The 19,914-nt window shown below is 36.1% G+C and overlaps 1 protein-coding gene across 4 annotated transcripts in view; it reads right to left on the reverse strand.

Annotated features, from left to right (window-relative positions):
- Positions 1–19,914, reverse strand: part of ABCB1 (ATP binding cassette subfamily B member 1) — a 220,063-nt gene that overhangs the window by 103,664 nt on the left and 96,485 nt on the right. For 2 of the 4 annotated variants that reach the window (XM_050785269.1, XM_050785268.1), the window contains exons 2-4: positions 6,633–6,738; positions 5,777–5,850; positions 1,427–1,475 (exon numbers count right to left, since the gene is read on the reverse strand). In XM_050785269.1, the coding sequence (XP_050641226.1) occupies positions 1,427–1,475; positions 5,777–5,844 (117 nt within the window). In that variant the 5' untranslated portion in view covers positions 5,845–5,850; positions 6,633–6,738. Of the gene's footprint in view, positions 1–1,426; positions 1,476–5,776; positions 5,851–6,416; positions 6,582–6,632; positions 6,739–19,914 lie in introns of those variants that run through there. The other 2 variants (XM_050785270.1, XM_050785267.1) reach the window with 2 other exon arrangements.

A 19,914-nucleotide genomic window follows, 5' to 3' on the forward strand; every position in this document is an offset into this window, starting at 1 on the left:
GTCACAGCACTGAAATCCTGTGGATAAATACAACTTTAACCTAAATGCTTCTTTCCATACAAGAAAGTAACAGTGAAAACTGTCACTTGGTTACTCAAGTAGTCTGAGAATGACTCAAGTACATAGTCTTGTCTCACCAAAATTCCAAAGGGCATAGAGATAGAAAAAAAGCAGGAGTCATGACAAGAGCAACAGTAGCACAGGGAGATGAAGATCACATAAGGGAACCGTGAAGTCCTCAGTATAAAAGTCATATGAGTGTTTTTTCCCTACCTACAACTATTTTATAGTCAATTTATTAAAATCCATTTTACAAGACAATCTATCCATTCCCTTACCTTAAAAAAATTGCTGTTACAACTGAATTATAAAGCATGTGCTGTTAGACTTAATTGGTTTAGCAGTCTTCCAGGTTCTAATCTCTGGAATCTTTCACCTAACAGTTCACCTAAAATTGTACTCTTAGAAAAAAGGAAGAATCCAGGTAGATAAGAGGTCATTAACTAGGCAGGGCACACAGTGGCTTACACCTGTAATCCCAGCACTTTGGGAGGCCAAGGCAGGCGGATCGCTTGAGATCAGGTGTTCAAGGCCAGCCTGGGCAACATAGTGAAACCCTGTCTCTACAAGAAATACAAAAGTTAGCTGGGTATGACGGTGCACACCTATGGTCCCAGGTACTTGCAGGGCTGAGGTGAGAGGATCAGTTGAGGCTGGGAGGCGGAGGTTGCAGTGAGCCAAGATCATGACACTGAGGTCATCAACCAACCACACCTATATGATACCTGTCTGATTCCAAGCGTAATTAAAGAAAAGCTTCTAAAAAACCACTATGCAACCAGAAAATGAAATAAAGAGTTACGATAAGGTTTTCGAATTCTAGATTTTCATCCATTTAGCACAGGGGAACAATGGCATATGACATATTTGAAATCATAGTAATAAATAATCAATTGCTACCTTTTATTGTTAGAAATGGATTTTGAACTAAAATTTGCAATGGACTAACCTAAATGGCCTAAAGTTTGCATAGTAATAAATAATATATTGCTGCCTTTTATTGATAGCAATGGACTTTGACCTAAAAAACCTGTCAGAATTTCAGAGCCATTAAAGACAGCTTTCTATGTGATTGGTTTCCTTTATGCAGATGGGAGAGGTACTTGCGTAGATAATGAATCACTGGCAACGTAATTCATTAGAAGAATTGAAATCTAAGTCAGGAATGGTGGCTGTAGATTAGTAATAAACATAGCAAGTTATGATTAACATTCTCCTGAAAATAAGCTAAATCAACCAATTTATTTTGCTTCTCCATTAACATACCCTGTAAGAAAATCTTACATCAGATGAAATATCTCTTTTCCATGTAAGGAGATGTCAAATTTCCAAAGTATTTTGAATAGTTCATAAATTCAAAACTCACCATTGAAAATACACTGACAGTTGGTTTCTTTTCCTTCTTATCTTTTTTACTGCAAAACAGCAATGGAATTACATAAAACTTTAGAAATTACACAACTTATAAATTACCCAAATTAATATAGAATGTATATTTAGTGACAAATAGGATGAAGAAATATGTCTATATTATACACTTAAAAAACAGGATAATAATAGTATAACCCCATTTATAATGTTTAAGTATGTTTACATATATCTTAGAAATCTACATATGTGGTTATCACTGAGTGTTGGAATCTCTTTAAAAATATTTTCTTCCTTGTGCCTTTGACATTTTCTGATTTGCTATGATGAATACATACATACACCCATTGCAATTAGAAAAATACACATACTGAAAAAAGTTACCTGTTTTTATTCTAATTAGAAAATCATTCATCTTTCCCCTTAATTATGAATCCCCTTGTCATTTGAATAATGATGGCAGTAGACATTTTATCCATCTACTACCTAGATATTATTCTTAATCATTCCCTTTCTACTGAAGTGTAGTGGCAATTAGATGCTGGACATAACTAGCCTAAGAAGAAAATTAAATTACTCTTTATGAGCAAATCTAATTGTGAAAAAAAATGTCTGGAGCCCTAAATGGACCATAATGAAATAAATGCACTCTAGAAAGTTATGGTAAAAAATGATGTTCTATAAATTGTCAAAAAGTTGTCCTCAGGCATAAGGTCAACTATTATTTTGAGCCCAGATACAAATGAATCTAACTATGTAGCCCATTTTCTACTCTGTGTAACTGCCACCTGGGATGTGAAAGCAAACCAACCGTAAGAAATCTGCCTCATCTGTATTTTTGTAGGTATAAAAGAAAAAATATTTTAGAAAAGATTTGTGTTATTTTTTACACAGTTTTTAAGTTCATAGGGTAAAGTCATCTTTGTCTTTGTTCTTTACACTAAGTGAGGTCAAAAGAGGTGAGGAGACTTCTAAAGAAAAAAATCCAGAGTTTACCCATTTGGCTTTGGAGTAATGTTAGACAGACATAAAATACACAAACATAACTCTTCAGGTTTGGTCCCACCCAATTCCCAGTAAAGGCATGGTTTCAGTATCCCTGGAACCAGGATGAAAGGAGAAAAACAGCCATAAATAGTTGAGTTTTAGCTCTAAGCTTTTTATTTATTTTTTTGTTCTCTAAAACTGCTGCTACTCTGGAGAAGTTATAATGTTCCAGGCACTGGCTAAGTAAGCTCTTCCTACATACAATTCATAAACAATTCTATGAGGAAGACACATTTTTGTTCTTTTAGAGATGTAGAGGAGTGAGAAGAGTTAACTTGTCCAAGGTCCACAGCTATAACTAAGCCAATATTTAAATGCCAAGTCTGTTCCCTGACCACCAAACTATAAGGTGCAACCTCAGATTTCTGAGATACTGCATCACACTAAAATGCACTTTCACACAAACTCTCACCCCTACTAGATTAGGTACTTAACCCCATTAGCACAAAACACAGTGCTTAGAAAGACAAGTCATTCATCAAATACCATTTTAGGAAAGAACCTTTGCTAATAGACATATTCCAAATAGCACTATTATCCCAGCATTATCTACTACCAAAGCCACATGCTTCTTTACAATCCCATGTTAAAATAAATTTAAATCAATGACAATGAACACAATTTAATAAGAACTACTTATCTAAAATATAATCTCTAATTTGAAAAGAGAAGTCTGTAGCCCATGATAGAACCAATAATAGAAATACGTGAAAGATCAAACAATTTTCTTTACTGTTTCCCTTCACATACCCTCAATATTTCTTAGTTAAATCTACCTAAACGTTTGTATAAGTACATAATTCTTTAAGCTATCAAGTTTTCAGAAATAAAAAGTTAAAAACAAAAAGTGGAATACCTATCCTCCACTCTATGGAGCCTTTTTCATGGTTTATATGAACGTTTTTGTTACAAAAATTTTCAATTTCAATCACATGTTCTCCTACCATTATCACATCTAAGAAAAGTGATTACAATTTTTATATTGGCTAATATCCAATGCACATTAAAATCTCCCAAGAATGTTTTCCATAGGATTTTTTCCTTGTTGAACATTTACGTTGTTTTTGTTTTGTTTTGTAATGTTCACACGCTACATTTGGTAGTTATATCTCTTTAGTCTCTCTTAATCTAGAAGTCCTCCTTTTATTTTTTTAACATTGGCTTTTGTAAAGGAACAAGAAGAGCTGTCTTACAGAACGTCCCACATCTTGAGTATACCTGTATCAAACTGAATACAAATGGGAGGTGCAATAAATGTAAAATACACATCAAACAGGAGATTTAGCATAAAAGGGAATGTAAACTATCTTATTAATCATTTTGATTACATGTAGAAAATCCAATCTTTTGGACATATTGAGTTCTATTAAATATATTTACAAAATTAGTTTTATCCTTTTATTTTTAGTTTTTACTATTGCTACTAGAAAATTTTAAATTACAAATGTGACTCACATGATAAATCTATCGGACAGTCCCAGTCTACAAGTTTAATTGCATTCAGACTAAATGTTTTTGCAGATATATTAGTATTTGCCAGGTGATGTTGTTTAGTCAAAATCCAAGTGATAAGTCATTTACTACAGTCTACTCTACAATGAGAGATACCAGGTCTGATCACTTGGTTAAGGTGCTAACTGCAAAATCTTTAATTGGAAAAGCACATTCTCCTTCCAATTAGTAAACATTTTGAAGAAAATTCTTACAACTTTTTTCTGATGGTTCAGAGTTCATTGCCAATCCTTGCCTGAATCTATTATAAACAGTAGAAGTTTCACAATAATAGCTGGAATTTTTCTGTAAAGATCATTGCTTTATTTTCTCTACCTCTCACACTTTCTTTCAGTTTCCCTCCTCTCAGAATATTAAGGATTCAACAGTAGCATTCAGTATTTCAAAATCGATTACAGTTATGCTGTTCTTTGATGCTCAAATTGTCCCAGAGTTGGCCATTGGAAGCCCCTTCCAGACAGCTCGAGTATGCTTTTGATTACTCCATTAAACTCCACTTCCTTATTTTCAGGTAACACAAGATACTCCAGGTTCTTTTTCTATTTTTCCTGTCCCAGACCTGGCTGAAATTAGCTATTGAGGTGTTCATTTCTTTTAGGGAGGAATGGTATTTAGAAACCAGTATCTGGTACTAACAGTGCTCGTTGTTACTCTCCCTTTCAGTGGAGTGAAAATGAACAATTAAAAAATTATGAATTCATATTGAAATTTCCAATGCAAACTTAACATTATTTTTTAAAAATATATTTAATTTCCACATTTGTATTTTTTCTCTTACACTGAAAAGCTTGGTTTCTTATAATATTAATATGTTTACTAACATAATTTACATTATAGTTTCTGATATTAATAAATTTACTAATTTATCTTACAATTTACTAACAATGAATCTATAGAGTGAAGTTTTAAATTTTCTACAACGGCAGAGCACCATGATCAAAATTTACTTTAAATAATTATTTTCCCTATGTGATTACATTACCAATATTATATACAGATATTTATTGCCAGTTAAAATAAAAACAACCTAAATGTACTTTTGACCTTCTGTTCCATCAGCCAGGCCACAAACACGCGATGTTTACATAGCCATTCACCGGAAGCAAGAGCCTGGACCACAGAGCAGATCACCAGCAGCGTATGGCTCACGTGTGGGCGACCAGCACCACTTGAAAAGCAGAAGTTCACAAGACAGAAACACGTATGAGCATCCGCCTGTCTGGGGCAGGAAAGCTGAGGAAGAGGCATACCAAGACTAAGGGAAAGAGGCCGGGAAGGGTAAGAGAGTGGAATGAAAAGGGGTTGGTGAATGGCTAAGAACGGTTGGATAGGACAAATAAGTTCCAATGTTCGACAGCAGACGAGGGTGACTATAGTTAGGAATATATTGTATATTTCAAAGTAGCTAGAAGAGAGGACTTAAAATGTTATCAACACATAGAAATGAAATATACCCAAAGGTGATGGACCCTCCAAATACCCGGACTTGATCATTACACATTCTGTGCATGTTAAAAAACGCTTCCATGTACCCCATTTCATAAATACGTAAAATATTATGTATCATTAAAAGAAAGAACAAAAAAGACAGGGAAAATGCATATGCTGTGCTCCAGGCAGCCAACAAACTTCTGCTCTAAGCAGGGAAATGATTCCAAAGGCTGGCTTGCGTTTCTTAAAATAAAAATAATTTAAAACAACAACAATATGTCGTTTAATTCAGAGCTGGAGGCTAGAAATAAATTACTCAACTCTCAAATATGTAAACTATGAAAATGAAACCAGCTACCTTTTATTGTTCAGTTTAAAAAAGTTCTTCTTCTCTGCTCCTCCATTGCGGTCCCCTTCAAGATCCATCCCGACCTGAGAAGAAAGCGCAGCTCATTAGCCAAATGCATGACCCTCAGGCGCGCCGTTGGTGAGACTAACCTTTAGTCCCCCGCCGAACCCCAGAGAGCAGTAAGAGGGAGCGCTTGCCATGATGCTCCAGCTGCTCTGGCCGCGATGGGCACGGCAGGGGCTTTCCTGTGCGCAGGGTCTCCAGCACCTCCACGCAGGCAGAGTTGGGGGTCTGGCAGCGCGTTCTGGACTGTGCCCGCCGCCAGTGCGCTTCTCCCTCCCGGTTCCCGTCGCCGCGGACGATGCTGCCTCCCACCAAGCGCCCGCGGGCTCAGAGACCAGGTCCCCTCACCGCGCGGGCTCTGAGCGCTCTGGGCAACATGGTCCAGTGCCACTACGCTTTGGGCGCTGCTCCAGGAGCTCCTGAGTCTAGATCTCACCCACTTGGTCCCCATGGACTTGCTAGCGGTCTCCACACCATCCACGCCTCAAGAAGCCCTTCTCCCGTGAAGACCAAGTTCAGGAAATCTGAGAGCCTGACATTTCTTGGGAACTGTCCGGTAGTAGCACCCAGCTTTGCGTGCCCCTACCTCGCGCTCCTTGGAACGGCCACCAAGTCGTGAAATTTTGGAAGAAGATACTCCGACTTTAGTGGAAAGACCTAGCGGAAACGAACAGCGGCCGGCCTCTGCTTCTTTGAGCTTGGAAGAGCAGCTGCTCGAATGAGCTCAGACCTCCTGTGAGAGCGAAGCGGCTGTGCTCAGCCCACGCCCTGGCGCCGTCCCTGCCCAGCCAATCAGCCTCACCACAAATGACTGCTCCGGGCCCGGATTGACTGAATGTTGATTCCTCGAGAAACTGCGAAACAGGCTGAATTTCGAGGAGGAATGTTCTCGCTTCCGTTGCACCTCTCTAGAAAGGGCAAGGTAGAGAAACGCGCATCAGCTGAATCATCGGGGACATTTGAACTTGTAGAGATACGTCTCTCGAAGTTCACGTACGTCTTCATATCAATACAACAACAGGACGTAGTTAAGGGAAATTTTCTCGGGATTTGCGTTTAATACAGTTAATACAAAAACTACGACCTCTCCAATTCTGTATCATCATTCTGCTTCCTAACACCTTTGAAAAGGCCAGGATAATTTTTTCTGCAGTGGTCTTTCTTCAGCATGTTTGACAGTTTCTGAGTTATATCTGTTCATCCTTTATTTGATGATAAATGGAATGAAAGAAAAAGGAAGTTTTAAAAAATATAGAGAGACAGGTATTTCAAGGTAGAAATGCTGTTTCAAAGCGTGTAATATTTTAAAACTTCAGACGTCAGATCAATGCCCGTGTTTTTCCAGGCATTTCAAATTCTTACATTTTAATTCAAATTAGTAAAATAAACATAGCATGTTTTAGCATATTACATTAGTTATAATTTCCTTCCATATTTACTGCCAACATTTAGTATTTTTTCCTGTCCACTATTTGTTTCAAACTGAGGAAAAGTACGTGCAATCTGCACAAATCAAAATTGTAAAGCAGTGCTAACTCACATCAGAGCTTTTCTTCTTATGAACATAGAGGAAATAGGTTTGTTTTATCCTCTAGTCTACATTCTATGACTTGGACATATTACCTATCAGTTTATTGCATAAGTTTAGAAGAAGAAAATCACTTTGTTTTTCACTGCATAGTCTGAGGATATTTCCTCTTTCTTTAAATAACTCATACTTCAAAGCCATAGTTTTTTTCTATTCTTGACTACAAATTTTCCTTACCTTGATATATTTTGTTCTTGGCCTTACAATGAAGTTTTCTTTTCTTTTCTTCTTCTTCTTCTTTTTTTTTTTTTTTTAAACAAATTGTTAATTAGGCTTCTAACACTGTTCACTGTTTAAAGTCTTAACAACAACCCTGTGGTCCATCTGGGGTAAATGTATAAGCTTTCATCTTCATCACATGCATTTTTAATCTTATTTGTGCCTATGATCTCTGATTTCACTTTTGTTTTGCTTTGTTCCTTTATCTCACCTTTCATCTATGTAATCTTGTTGTATTTTATGTATTCTTTTGAATGGCCTTAAACCCTCCCTCAACAGTGCAGGATATAAATACAGTGCTATGTTGTTAGGCTGATTATACTGTTTCTACAATCTTGAGCATCAGGTAAAGATCTCTATCAAGGATATAAGTAAGTTAAAGATCAGAATAGCACAGATATTTTAAAAATAAGATTCTACCATTCTATTATATTGTATTCAATTTCTTTGCTCCACTGACATGAAAATGTGAATATAAAACATGATGGACCTAAAACAAACTAGCTCTTGCTACTTTCAACAGTCCTTGGCTTCTTGAAAGATACCAGTCTTGCATTTGTGCTACCACCACTCCTGTCAAGCTGGACTTGGCTGTTCTCCTTAGGCTTCCTTAATTTCTGGTGAAACCTACTTAGTCCCCTTGCAAGTTGACACTCATATACCTTCATCAAGCAGTGATATTTCCATTTGAAGTGACTGTCACCTTCTGCACCTTCTTGTCCTCCGCCCTCATGTAGCCATTTCACCAACTTGTCTATACTCTCAGAATACTAAAGATTTGCCTCTCTGCTGCAGTCTGTTCTATATGTATCTGTGGGAGTAATAATATATAATGATAATAACAACTAACATTTATTAACTACTGGTCATTTATCAGGAACTGCCAAGCATTTCAAAGAGATTGTCATTTAATCTTGACAAGAATCCTGAGAAGTAGTTACTATTGTTGTTACTCCCATATTACAATAAAAGACACTGAGGTTTGCGTTATTTGCCCAGTCACACAGCAGGTAAGCTGCTAACCAGTAGTCCCTCTCTCATAACTGCACTCTTAACCACTACCCTACACTATAGTACGTTATCATAGGACACTCCACTTCACTGCCTTTTTCAGCCCCATGAAGTGTTTTCTTCTTAGGAGTTCATCTTGGAAAACCTGCAATGGCTCCCTGCCACAGACTATATCACATCTAATAGTTTCCTCTTAGCTTTTAAGAACCACAACACATCACTTCTCTCTAATCACCTTCCTCACCCTCAACATGTACATATTCACTCCATTTCAGCCAAACTCACTGGGTTTCTCAGATCGTAGGCTCTTTTCACTCTGTAAATCGTTAAATTAATTTACAAAAGTTTTCTTCTTTAGTACCTGGCTCCATTAAACTATTTGGACTTCAAAGGCAGAAAAACTTAGATAAGGACCGTCTCTGCTGATTATTATGCGTAGGTTTGAACAGGTTACTTAACCCTGCTGTCCCACAGTTATCACTTTGGTAAAGAGTAGATAGTACCTTCTAATGTTATGGCAAGATTAAGTGATTTGTATATTTAAAAGATTTGTACAGTGCCTGAAACATTCTAAACATTCAACATTGTTATATGTTAGTAGTAATGCCCTCTTCTCAATCTCTTTTTGCCCTTCCTTAGCATTCTTCAGCACTCATGTATGTAGTCACATCTATTTATCCATATATGATTGACCAATTATTCTCATATCCCAGCTCTCTGAGTCCTGTATTATGAGTATTAACAACACATTTATAGAAAATAAAAAGCTGTTCACCTATTTTTCCTTCTCCTATGGTTTTTAATTCTTCTGGATGTTCTTCTCGTAACACTTTTATTGTAAATCTTATGTATCTTTCTCTGATCTCTCTAATAATTTATTTTCTCTCTTTTTCCTAGCTCTCCTATTTAGCCGATCTGAGTCCAAATTGAAGGCTCAACATGCTTAAAGAAGGAATGCAACTCACCTCAATGAACTTAATCGACCTGAGGCAGAGAAAGAATACAAGTTTCCACCCAGTCCAAAGAGCAAGATATATGACTCAGCTGTGTTAACAATAATACAGGATCCACACACTCTCCACCCTTTCATGTGTAATGATTTTTATGTATGAAGGACATGGGACATGTGATTGATGTAATCATGGGGGATATTAAATGACTGTACTTGAACTCATGTTGGATTACATCAGATTGCTTCTATGGTCACTGCGTTGAAAGAAAAAAATCCAGATTCGGAAGGTCAATATGATCATTTTCAGAGGTTGTTTGTCTTGCCATCATTTAGCCAATACAGCGACAGACATGACTTGTGTGAAATGGTGATCAGATGATAATTTAATTTTAATTAAGTCACTTAGTGACTTAGCCACGTGATAAATCAATGGCAAATAGAAACCTGAATTATACTCCTCTTCGAACCCTTCCCCATCTAATCCAGCCGGAAATATTTTCTACCACTCCGCAATCCTACTTTTCAGTATCTGCACCTCTCATTTTGTATTTATTAATGTTTCATATGATGATGAGTTTTTTAAAATATTCTAACTGGACAGAGACTTATACAAAATAAAGTTTCAGTAAATGTTTGTAGAAAATATTAAGTGCTGAGAGTATGACATCAGAGACAGATTTATGGAAATTCACTAGTAGGCTAAATGCCTGAGTTATCATTAGTGTGCCTTGAAAGATCCGTTGCCATGGACTATCTCCCTTACCAACTTCTTTTTATTGAGACAGAGTCTTACTCTATCGCCCAGGCTGCAGTATAGTGGCACAATCCAGGCTCACTGCAACCTCCACCTCCTGGGTTCCAGCGATTCTCATGCCTCAGCCTCCTGAGTTGCTGGGATTACAGGAGTGCACCAGCACACCAGGCTAATTTTTGTAATTTTAGTAGAAATGGGGTTTCACCACATTGGCTAGACTGATTTTGAACTTCTGGCTTTAAGTGATCCGCCCACCTCAGCCTCCCAAAATGCTGGGATTACAGGCGTGAGCCACCATGCCCTGCCTCCTCAATCAACTTCTAATATCTTTAAAACTCCATTAGAGAATCATCTCTCTGAGTAAGTCACTGCCCCCTACCATAATAGCACAAGAAATGTTTTCAAATGAATGACAAAATTAAGAGTAGAGAAGACAACTGAGTAAGATCAAGGGAAATAAGAAAATGAAGTGGCAACTCTTAGAATTCCAACTTCATAACTTACTAGCTGTGTGGCTTTGAACAAATACTCCACCTCTCAAAAAACTTGGTATCTCTGTCATTCAAATAAAGACAAAAACAGCATCTTCCTAGGGTTTTTGTAAGAAGAAAATAAGGTAAGATTTGATGTGTGTTTGGTATAGACTAAATAGTAGTATTTCCCAAATATCCTAATAAATGTGGTCAATGGAGCCAAGATACGAATAAAAGTTAAGAACATGAGAGTAAAAGTGATGACTGGAAAGGGCTAGTAATGGACATTGAAGGTAAATAACAATATGGAAATAATTATAAGGATTACTTTTAAAGAAATCTATAAAAACAACAAAATTATGAAGAAAATTGAATAAATTCACATTTAAAGCCAACAACAAACCATATAGCTATTTATTGCAAATATCACAATAGGTTAATATTCTTTATAAAGAGCGCATATAAATGGATAAGAAAAAATTCAAAGGTCTAAATAGAACTGAGCAAAAGATGCAAATAGGCAATGCATACAAAAAAGTATGTAGTATATGGGGACACAGAAGAAGACATACTGAAATATTCATGCTAACTACAAAGAAACGCAAATTAAAACACCATAGATATTTTGAAAAATGAGACTATCACATGCTCACAAGAGTTGAATAAAACAAGTGGGAGTTGAAAATTATTCAAATGAATAAGGAAACATATATAAGGAAAACTTCAGTCTGTTTGACTCATTAATTCAGTTTTTGGAAATCTATCTTAAAGACATAATTCCAAGTACGGGAAAAAATATCAGCCAAAGATATTCATTGCTGCTTTATTTTATAACAGTAAAAAATGAGCAGTGACCTGAATACTTAATCACATATATATGGATGAATTCATTATTACACATCCTCTTTTAAAAAGTAGTAATATAAAATGTGCTTACAGAGCTTGTGATAACCTCAGAAAACACCTATGCTAATATGCAAGGAAAAAAGGCAGGGGAAAATGATAACAGCATAATATTCACTATATGAAGCAAATTAATTGGTATAATACTAGAAATAAAGATATCAAAGTGTCAAGAGTGATTATCTTTTAGTGATGAAAGTTAGGTCTGAGTTTTTTACTTTAACTTTTTCTGTATTTGAGAAATTTCCTATACTAAAAGTGTATTATTTTATAATAAATTTTTATAAAAGTTTGGAGATGGGGATGAGAATGAATTTTCAGAATCCTGGTTATTGGTATCTGTCTCTCAGTGGAGTTTACTGCTTATTAGTCACATTGGATGAAGGTCAAAATTAACTGGCTAAAACAAGAAACAGTGAAAATTCCCAATATTTTTCATTAATAAGTTTCTCATATTTCTGAAAATCTTATCCACGTTTCTAAGAAAAGTGAGAGAGGAAGAAGAGAGAAAGAGGTAGAGATAGAGATTCTCCTTAAGTAATAAGAAAATACAGGAGAGCCTGAAATAACTGGATTCTAGCTTTGGTCATCAACTATCTATATAAGTTGGATACTTTTTTTTTCTAATTCCTTTTTTCATATCAGCCTCAAAGAGTTATTGAGAAGATCAAAGCCCCAGAGGTACTTGTCATAACTAAGCACCATATACCTCCACTTGAGGAAGATAATACAGAGAAATCCAATTAAGGACTTCATTGCTATTCTCCTGAAGAATTTAAGTTCTGTGAGAGTAGAAATCTTGTCTCTATTTTTATTCTGTATACAAAATGCAGCACATACTATGTGCTCAGTTTTTCTTTTGGGATACTTAGAGCAATGTCCATTAATAGCATTATTTGACATTTTATAGCTTATCCGAACAAATAAAGATGGACTTATGCTGGGGGAATTATTTTTCTCTTTGATTTTTTTTTTCTTTACTTAATTTGTGTGCGTGTGTGAGACAGGGTCTTGCTCTGTCACCAAGGTTGGAGCTCAGTGGGGCAATCACAGTTCACTGCAGCCTCAACCTCCTGTGTTCAAAGGATCTCACTACATCAACCTCTCAAGTAGCTGGGACCAGAGGTGTGCAGCACCTTGCCTGGCTAATTTTTTGTTGTTGTTGAGAAAGGATCTCACTATGTTGCCCAGGCTGGCTAGAACTTTTATTCATCACTATGTGGCAAGTACTTTGCTAGATGCTGACAATATGAAGATGAGCCATGTGAAGTCCCTCAAGTTCTGTGTGTGTATGTTTTTAGAAGTGAAAACTATTAGAATAATGTTAGCATATAAGACAACTGTTTTGTTTTCATTTTGTTTTTACAAACAAACTGAACTTATATATCTAAAGTGACCAACTTCCTTTCCAAAGTCAATACCCAAGGAAGCTATGCACCAATTCGATGATGCCTGCCAAGAAATAGTTTGAACTATTTTGTTGGATTTGTCCCCAGAGTCTACAGAAATATGATTTTAATGTCCTCAGTAATAGCAAATTTTGCCTTTTACTGATAAATTTAAGTTTTAGAAACGAGATAACCCGACATTGCAGTGAGGAACATTGACTTTAGCATCCAACAGATTGGGATTAAGTTCTGGTCATTCGATATTGGAAAAATTATTTCTTTTGCTGCAACTAAAACTTCTCATTTATAAAATGAGACAGTGAATGTAAAGCAATTAGCTTAGTACCTGGATGTCTATATTCTAAATGCTTACTTGTGCTTATGTTGTTATTGTTAATAGACTAGCAAGTGATTTACTTAAAAGAAGTTTCAATTAAAAATGAAATCTGGCTATAAAGTAATGAGCCAAATTTTCTCCTGTGCTTAGTAAATTATTCTGAAGATTATTCCTCAGGGAAATTCCTTTGACATTCAACACATATTTGGTTGGAGCCATCCTACTATGTATCTGTTTTATAATTCTCTTAATTTATAACCAAACCCTTTGCCGTACGATATCAGCACTGAGGAATTCCTGACATAAAAATAACCATATTACCTAAAATGGCTTTTGAATTGCAGAGCTTATAAAAACACCATTTCCCTTTTAGTTTTTTTTTAATTGTTTTATGATTCATAGACTTTGAACTTGCTTACTCTCAAATGAACTCTCTCCCGGGAGCGAGGTCAAATTAGTTCAATGAGGTAATGTTCACTCGCTTATTTCTTTAAAATGCTTAGTATTATTTCACAGGATATATCTATTTAAAATATACTTCCATATACAAGAAACACTGCTAGTAGACCAATGAATAGTTGGTTAGATCTGACTTTACAATTTTAAGTTAGGAAATACTTTATTTTTAATTTGTATTGGAAATTCATTCATTCACTCAACAATATTAATCAAGAACCCTGTATATATCATGTATTACTCTAAGTGCTTGGTATATATCCATGAGCAAAACACACAAAAATCCCTGCCTACGTAGAACTTATATTTGGTGGTAAGAGTAGGCAGGTATATAACAACATACTAAATGAGTAATTTTGTATGTTAAAAAGAGTAAAGTGTTATGGAGAAAAACAGAACAGGGGAAGGAGAGTGGGAGTACCAGGTGGGCAAAGTTTACGATTTTAAGTAGGATGGTTAGGGTAGACCTCATTAAGGAGATAACTTTGAGCCAAGATAGGATAGAGCTGAAGGAAAGTTTTGAGTGGTGCCATTAATATATTGGAAATCCTTGAATACTAATAATTTTAAGGTTTTTCTTTAAAATGATTTCTAGCGTAGGGTAATTTCATGCTCTAGTTTTTCTCTTTGGATTCACAGATGTTTGAGCTTGCAAGAGAATGTAGAGGTCATCTTATCCACTTCCTTCACTACACTGAGTCTGAAATGCCAAAGAATTTGACCAAAGCCACACATTCAGCTAGAAAGAGATCCAAGTTAACAACACAGGTTTTCTGACACTGAGCTTGCTGTTCATTCTATCATATTGACAGGAGGATTCTAACAGTGAAGATTTTATATTGGCTAGCATGGGAATCCATGCTAAGGGGACAGGTGCAATCATATTCTCTAGCTATTTTACTTCACTTTTGCATCAATTTTCTGTCATCTTGATTTTATTTTTGCTCTTGACCAGCCAGACCAGCTTGTTTTAATGATCATTCTTCAGGATCTAGCAGAAGGGCTGTAGGTCCTAGTGTACATTTTATCTACTTGCCTTGCTGGTGTCTGTAATTCAAGTATCTGAGATACCGAAGCTGGTCAACTGAGGGCCGAGGTGTATTTTAAGGTGCAAGATTTGGAAAAAAAAAAAAAAAAAAAAAACCGTGAAGGAATTGCTATTACAAGTTGCACTTTGCACTTTGATTATAATTAATAATACAAATTTCTGTAAAATACCTAAAACTCTATTAACACTTAGAAAATAAGGGAATGAGGCTAACAGTAGTGTAGAAACACTAGCAAAACTTAATTTATCGCACGACCTTTTCTTGAGACACAGATGAATTCTGATTCTTATCTTTTTGTTGATTTCCCTTGCGTGTCTTTTCCAGTGAGATATTTTGTAATTCTGCCAAATATTTGACTTATTGTCTCTACTGTTTGAATAATATGCCCTGACCTTGTAGTTGTGTTCCTTCTAATTGGCAACAAGTCATACTGCAGTGTTCTTACGTAGAAACTAGCTTTTTCTTCTCTTTTTTTTTGTTTTTTCTCGGCCAGGGTCTTGCTCGGTCACCCAGGCCCTATTGCAGTGGTGCAGTCATTGCTCTCTGCAGCCTCCACCTGTTGAGCTTCAGTGATCCTCCCACGTCGGCCTCCAGTGTAGCTGGGACTACATACTACCAGATCTGCCTTTTTTCTTTCTTTCTTTCTTTCTTTTTTTTTTGGAGAGATAGAGTCTTCCTATGCAGCTCAGGCTGGTCTTGAAATCCTGGCAATCCTCTTTCAAGTGTTCATCCTGCTTCAGGCTCCCAAAATGCTGAGATTATAGGAGTGAGCCACTGCACCTGGCCTGTTCTTTTTGTTTTACTTGAATACTACACATTACAATCAAAGTAGCTCATGCAGGCCAGGTTTATCCTTACTACCATTTCATCATGTGGCAAAGGCAAACCTTCTTACTATTCTATAGTCAAGTTTTCCTTATTCTTCATCATCTTTGTTACAGTTTAAGACAAATAATTATAAAAATTGTGTTGCAGAAATTGTCACTTGAGTGGCTCTATGCATCTCATATTTGATAACTGCCCAAACAGAACTCTTTTTTTTTTTTTTTTTTTTTTTTTTTTTTTTGTATTTTTTAGTAGAGACAGGGTTTCACCGTATTAGCCAGGATGGTCTCGATCTCCTGACCTCGTGATCCGCCCGTCTCGGCCTCCCAAAGTGCTGGGATTACAGGCTTGAGCCACCGCGCCCGGCCTTAATACGGTCCCCACATTGACTTCTTATTCAGCATGCATATCTAAGTACATAACATGACTATTTACTTTGTGTCAGAAACCTGGAAGAAGAGGAGAGGTTATTGCTAGCATCCCCTTTCCCCTTACTCTCTATATCCAATTTGAATCCAGCATCTTCTCAACAATGACAATAACTTTGTCCAAACCACTATATCCACCATCCATCTTCTCTTACTTGGGTTACTTTAACTAGTTTCTCCACATTTACTCTGGTCTTCTTCTAATTCATTCCCTTCATAGCAGCCAAAGTAATTTGTAAAATCTACATAGCACCATATCATACCCATGGGTAAGGCCTGCAAGGGCTTCCCACTGCTCTCAGGTTCAATTCCAAGCGTCCTCATTAATCTGTCTTCTGCTTACCTCTATAGACTCAGGCCACTTCTCCCTTACTCCTTCATGATCCAGCCACACTAGTCTTCTGTCAGCAACTTGGAGCTTTGCTAGGCTCTATATTGCATGATGCTAAGGTTTGGGCTTCTGCCCAGAGTGCCCATTAAGATGTTTTTCAGCCCTTGCTCTCCTCCCTTCCTCCCTCCTTTTGAGGTTCCAAGTCTCTACTGTTTTCATCTTTACGTCCTTGAAGACCCAAGGTTTAGCTCCAACTTACAAATAAGAACATGTGATATTTGATTTTATTTTTCTGCATTAATTTGCTTAGGATAATGGCCTCCAGCTGCATCCACGTTGCTGCAAAGGACACGATTTTATTCTTTTTTAGGGCTGTGTAGAATTCTGTAATATAGATGTACCACATTTTCTTTATCCAATCCACTGTTAATAAGCACCTAGGTTGATCACATGTATTTGCTAGAATATAGCATGTATTTTAAAAATGTATTTTTAAATGCTTATAGCAAGTCTGAATTGCTTAATTTACACAGATTTGAGTTTTCGTTTTATGCATCTGTTGCAAATAAAATAATTAGGGTAAGAAGTTTCTCAAGGGAATTGTTTTTTATTATATTGTTTTATTTTAGATTTTCATAGCATGCTGCAGATGGTTTCTGCATTCCAGTTCTAAGAATTTTATAACAACTAAATTTAACAAATATTTATAGAGCAATTGCACTGAGCATGCTAGATATAGACATAAATTTAATTATTCACCTTAAAGGAGCTTCTAATACACTTGAGGAGAGAAAACAAAACAACTAATTTTTGTTGAGCTCCGAAGTCAGGTTTTCCCACTAAATCTTGGCACAGATAGTATTAAGATTATCTTCATTTTAAAGAAGAGGGAACTAAGATTCAATGAGTTACAAAGTGAGTGGCAGGACTGATTTGCTTGACTTCCTTATAGATTCCAGATATCAGTCCTTTGTTTAATGCATAATTTACAAATATTTCTCCCATTCTGTAGGTTATCTGTTTATTCTGGTGATTGTTTCTTTTGCTGTGCAGAAGCTTTTTAGTTTAATTATGTACCATTTATTTATTTTTGTTTTAGTTGAATTTGCTTTTTGGGTCTTAGTCATAAATTCTTTGCCTAGGCCAATGCCCAGAAGAGTTTTTCCTAGGTTTCCTTCTAGAATTTTTATGGTTTCAGGTCTTAGACATAAGTATTTAATCCATGTTGCGTTAATTTTTATATATGGTGAGAGATAGGGATCCAGTTTCATTCTTCTACATGTGACTATCCAATTTTCTTGGCACCATTTATTGAATAGGGTGTCCTTTCCCCAATCACGATTTTGTGGGCTTTGTCAAGGATCAGTTGGTTTTAAGTATTTCGCTTTATTTCTGGGGTCTCTATCCTGTTCTGTTGGTCTATATGTCTACTTTTATACCAGTACCATATTGTTTTGGTTACCATAATCATATAGTATAATTTAAAGCTGGGTCATGTGATGCTTCCAGATTTGTTCTTTTCGTGTAGGATTGCTTTGGCTATTTGTGCTCCTTTTTGGTTTCATATAAATTTTAGGATTGTTTTTTCTAATTCTGTGAAAAGTGATGTTGGTATTTTCATAGGAATTGCACTGAATTTTTAGATCACTTTGGGCAGTATGATCATTTCCACAGTATTGATTTTTCTAATCCATGAGCATGGGATGTATTTCCATTTGTTTGTGCCATCTGTGATTTCTTTCAGCAGTGTTTCATAGTTTTTCCTTTAGAGACCTTTTACCTCCTTGATTAAGAATATTCCTAGGGTTTGGTGGTTGTTTTTTTTTCTTTTCTTTTTTTTATTCATTGTAAGGGGGATTGGGTTCTTGATTTGATTCTCAGCTTGGTCATTGTTGGTGCATAGTAGTGCTACTGATTTATGTACATTGATTTTGTAACCTGAGACTTTACTAAATTTATTTATCAGATCTAGAAATATTTTAGAGGGATCTTTAGGGTTTTCTAGGTATAAGACCATATCATTGATGAGATAATTTGGCTTCCTCTTTTCCAATTTGAATGTCCTTTATTTCTTTTTCTTGCCTGGTTGCTCTGGCAAGGACTTTCAATTTCTCAAAATTTAAAAGAGAACTACCAATTGGCCCAGCAATCCCATTACTGGGTATATACCCAAAGGAGAATAAGTTGTTCTACCAAAAAGACATATGTGCTTATATGTTCATTGCAGTGCTAGTCACAATAACAAAGACATAGGATCAACCAAGATGCCCATCAATGGTGGACTGAATAAAGAAAATGTACCACATATACATCATGGAATACTACACAGCCATAAAAAAGAACAAAGTCATGTCTTTTGCTGCAACAAGGCCATTATCCTAAGTGAATTAACACAGAAACAGAAAACCAAATGCCACATGCTTTCATTTATAAATGGGAGCCAAATATTGAGTCCTCATAGACATAAAGATGTCAACATTACACACTGGAGTCTCTTAAAGAGGGAGAGAGGAAGGGGAGCAAGAGTTGACCTATTGGGAACTATGCTGACTACCTGGATGATGGGATCTTTCATAACCTTAACTTCAGCATCATACAATATAACCACATAACAAACCTGCGCATAGACCTCCCGTATCTAAAATAAAAGTTGAGATTATTTTTAAAATACTTCCCTTAGCTATAAAACCTATGTCCCTTTAGTCAAAAATGGATCTATAAAAGGAAATTACCAGTTTTGAAAAGTTTATTCTCATCTATTAATCTAGACAAACTTGGTTTGTGTTAAATTATCCTTTGGTTTTATGATAATATTTAATATCCTCTATTTTTGCACAAACAATTCTAAATATTTTATTTCTTTTTTACTTTATGAAGCTAGTTCTCTACTATAAACCAAAATAGTTATAATATGATGAGTGAAGAATCTTATGCCTGTAATCCCAGTGCTTTGAGAGGCCAAAGCAGGAAGATTGCTTGAGGCTAGGAGTTCAAGACAAGCCTGGGCAGCATAATGAGACCCTGTCTCTAGAGAAAAATTAACAGATTAGCCATATGTGGTGGCATGCACCTGTATTCTTAGCTACTAGGGATGCTGAGGCAGGAGGATTACTTAAGCCCAGAAATGTGAGGTCACAATGAGCTGTGATCATGCCACTGAACTATAGCCTGAGCAACAGAGCAAGACTCTATCTCAGAAAAGAAAGAAAAAAAGAAAAGAAAGAGAGAAATAAAGAAAGGGAAGGAAACAGGCTTGGCTGATATTTATATGTGATAGATTACAGCATTTTCTAGTTTATGGCATTTCAGTTCATGACCTTGCATCACAAAGCATCAGATTAAATAAAGATATTTTTCAAGATGAATGCTT

This window comes from Macaca thibetana, chromosome 3 (assembly GCF_024542745.1).
Source record: "Macaca thibetana thibetana isolate TM-01 chromosome 3, ASM2454274v1, whole genome shotgun sequence".
Classification (NCBI taxonomy): domain Eukaryota; kingdom Metazoa; phylum Chordata; class Mammalia; order Primates; family Cercopithecidae; genus Macaca; species Macaca thibetana.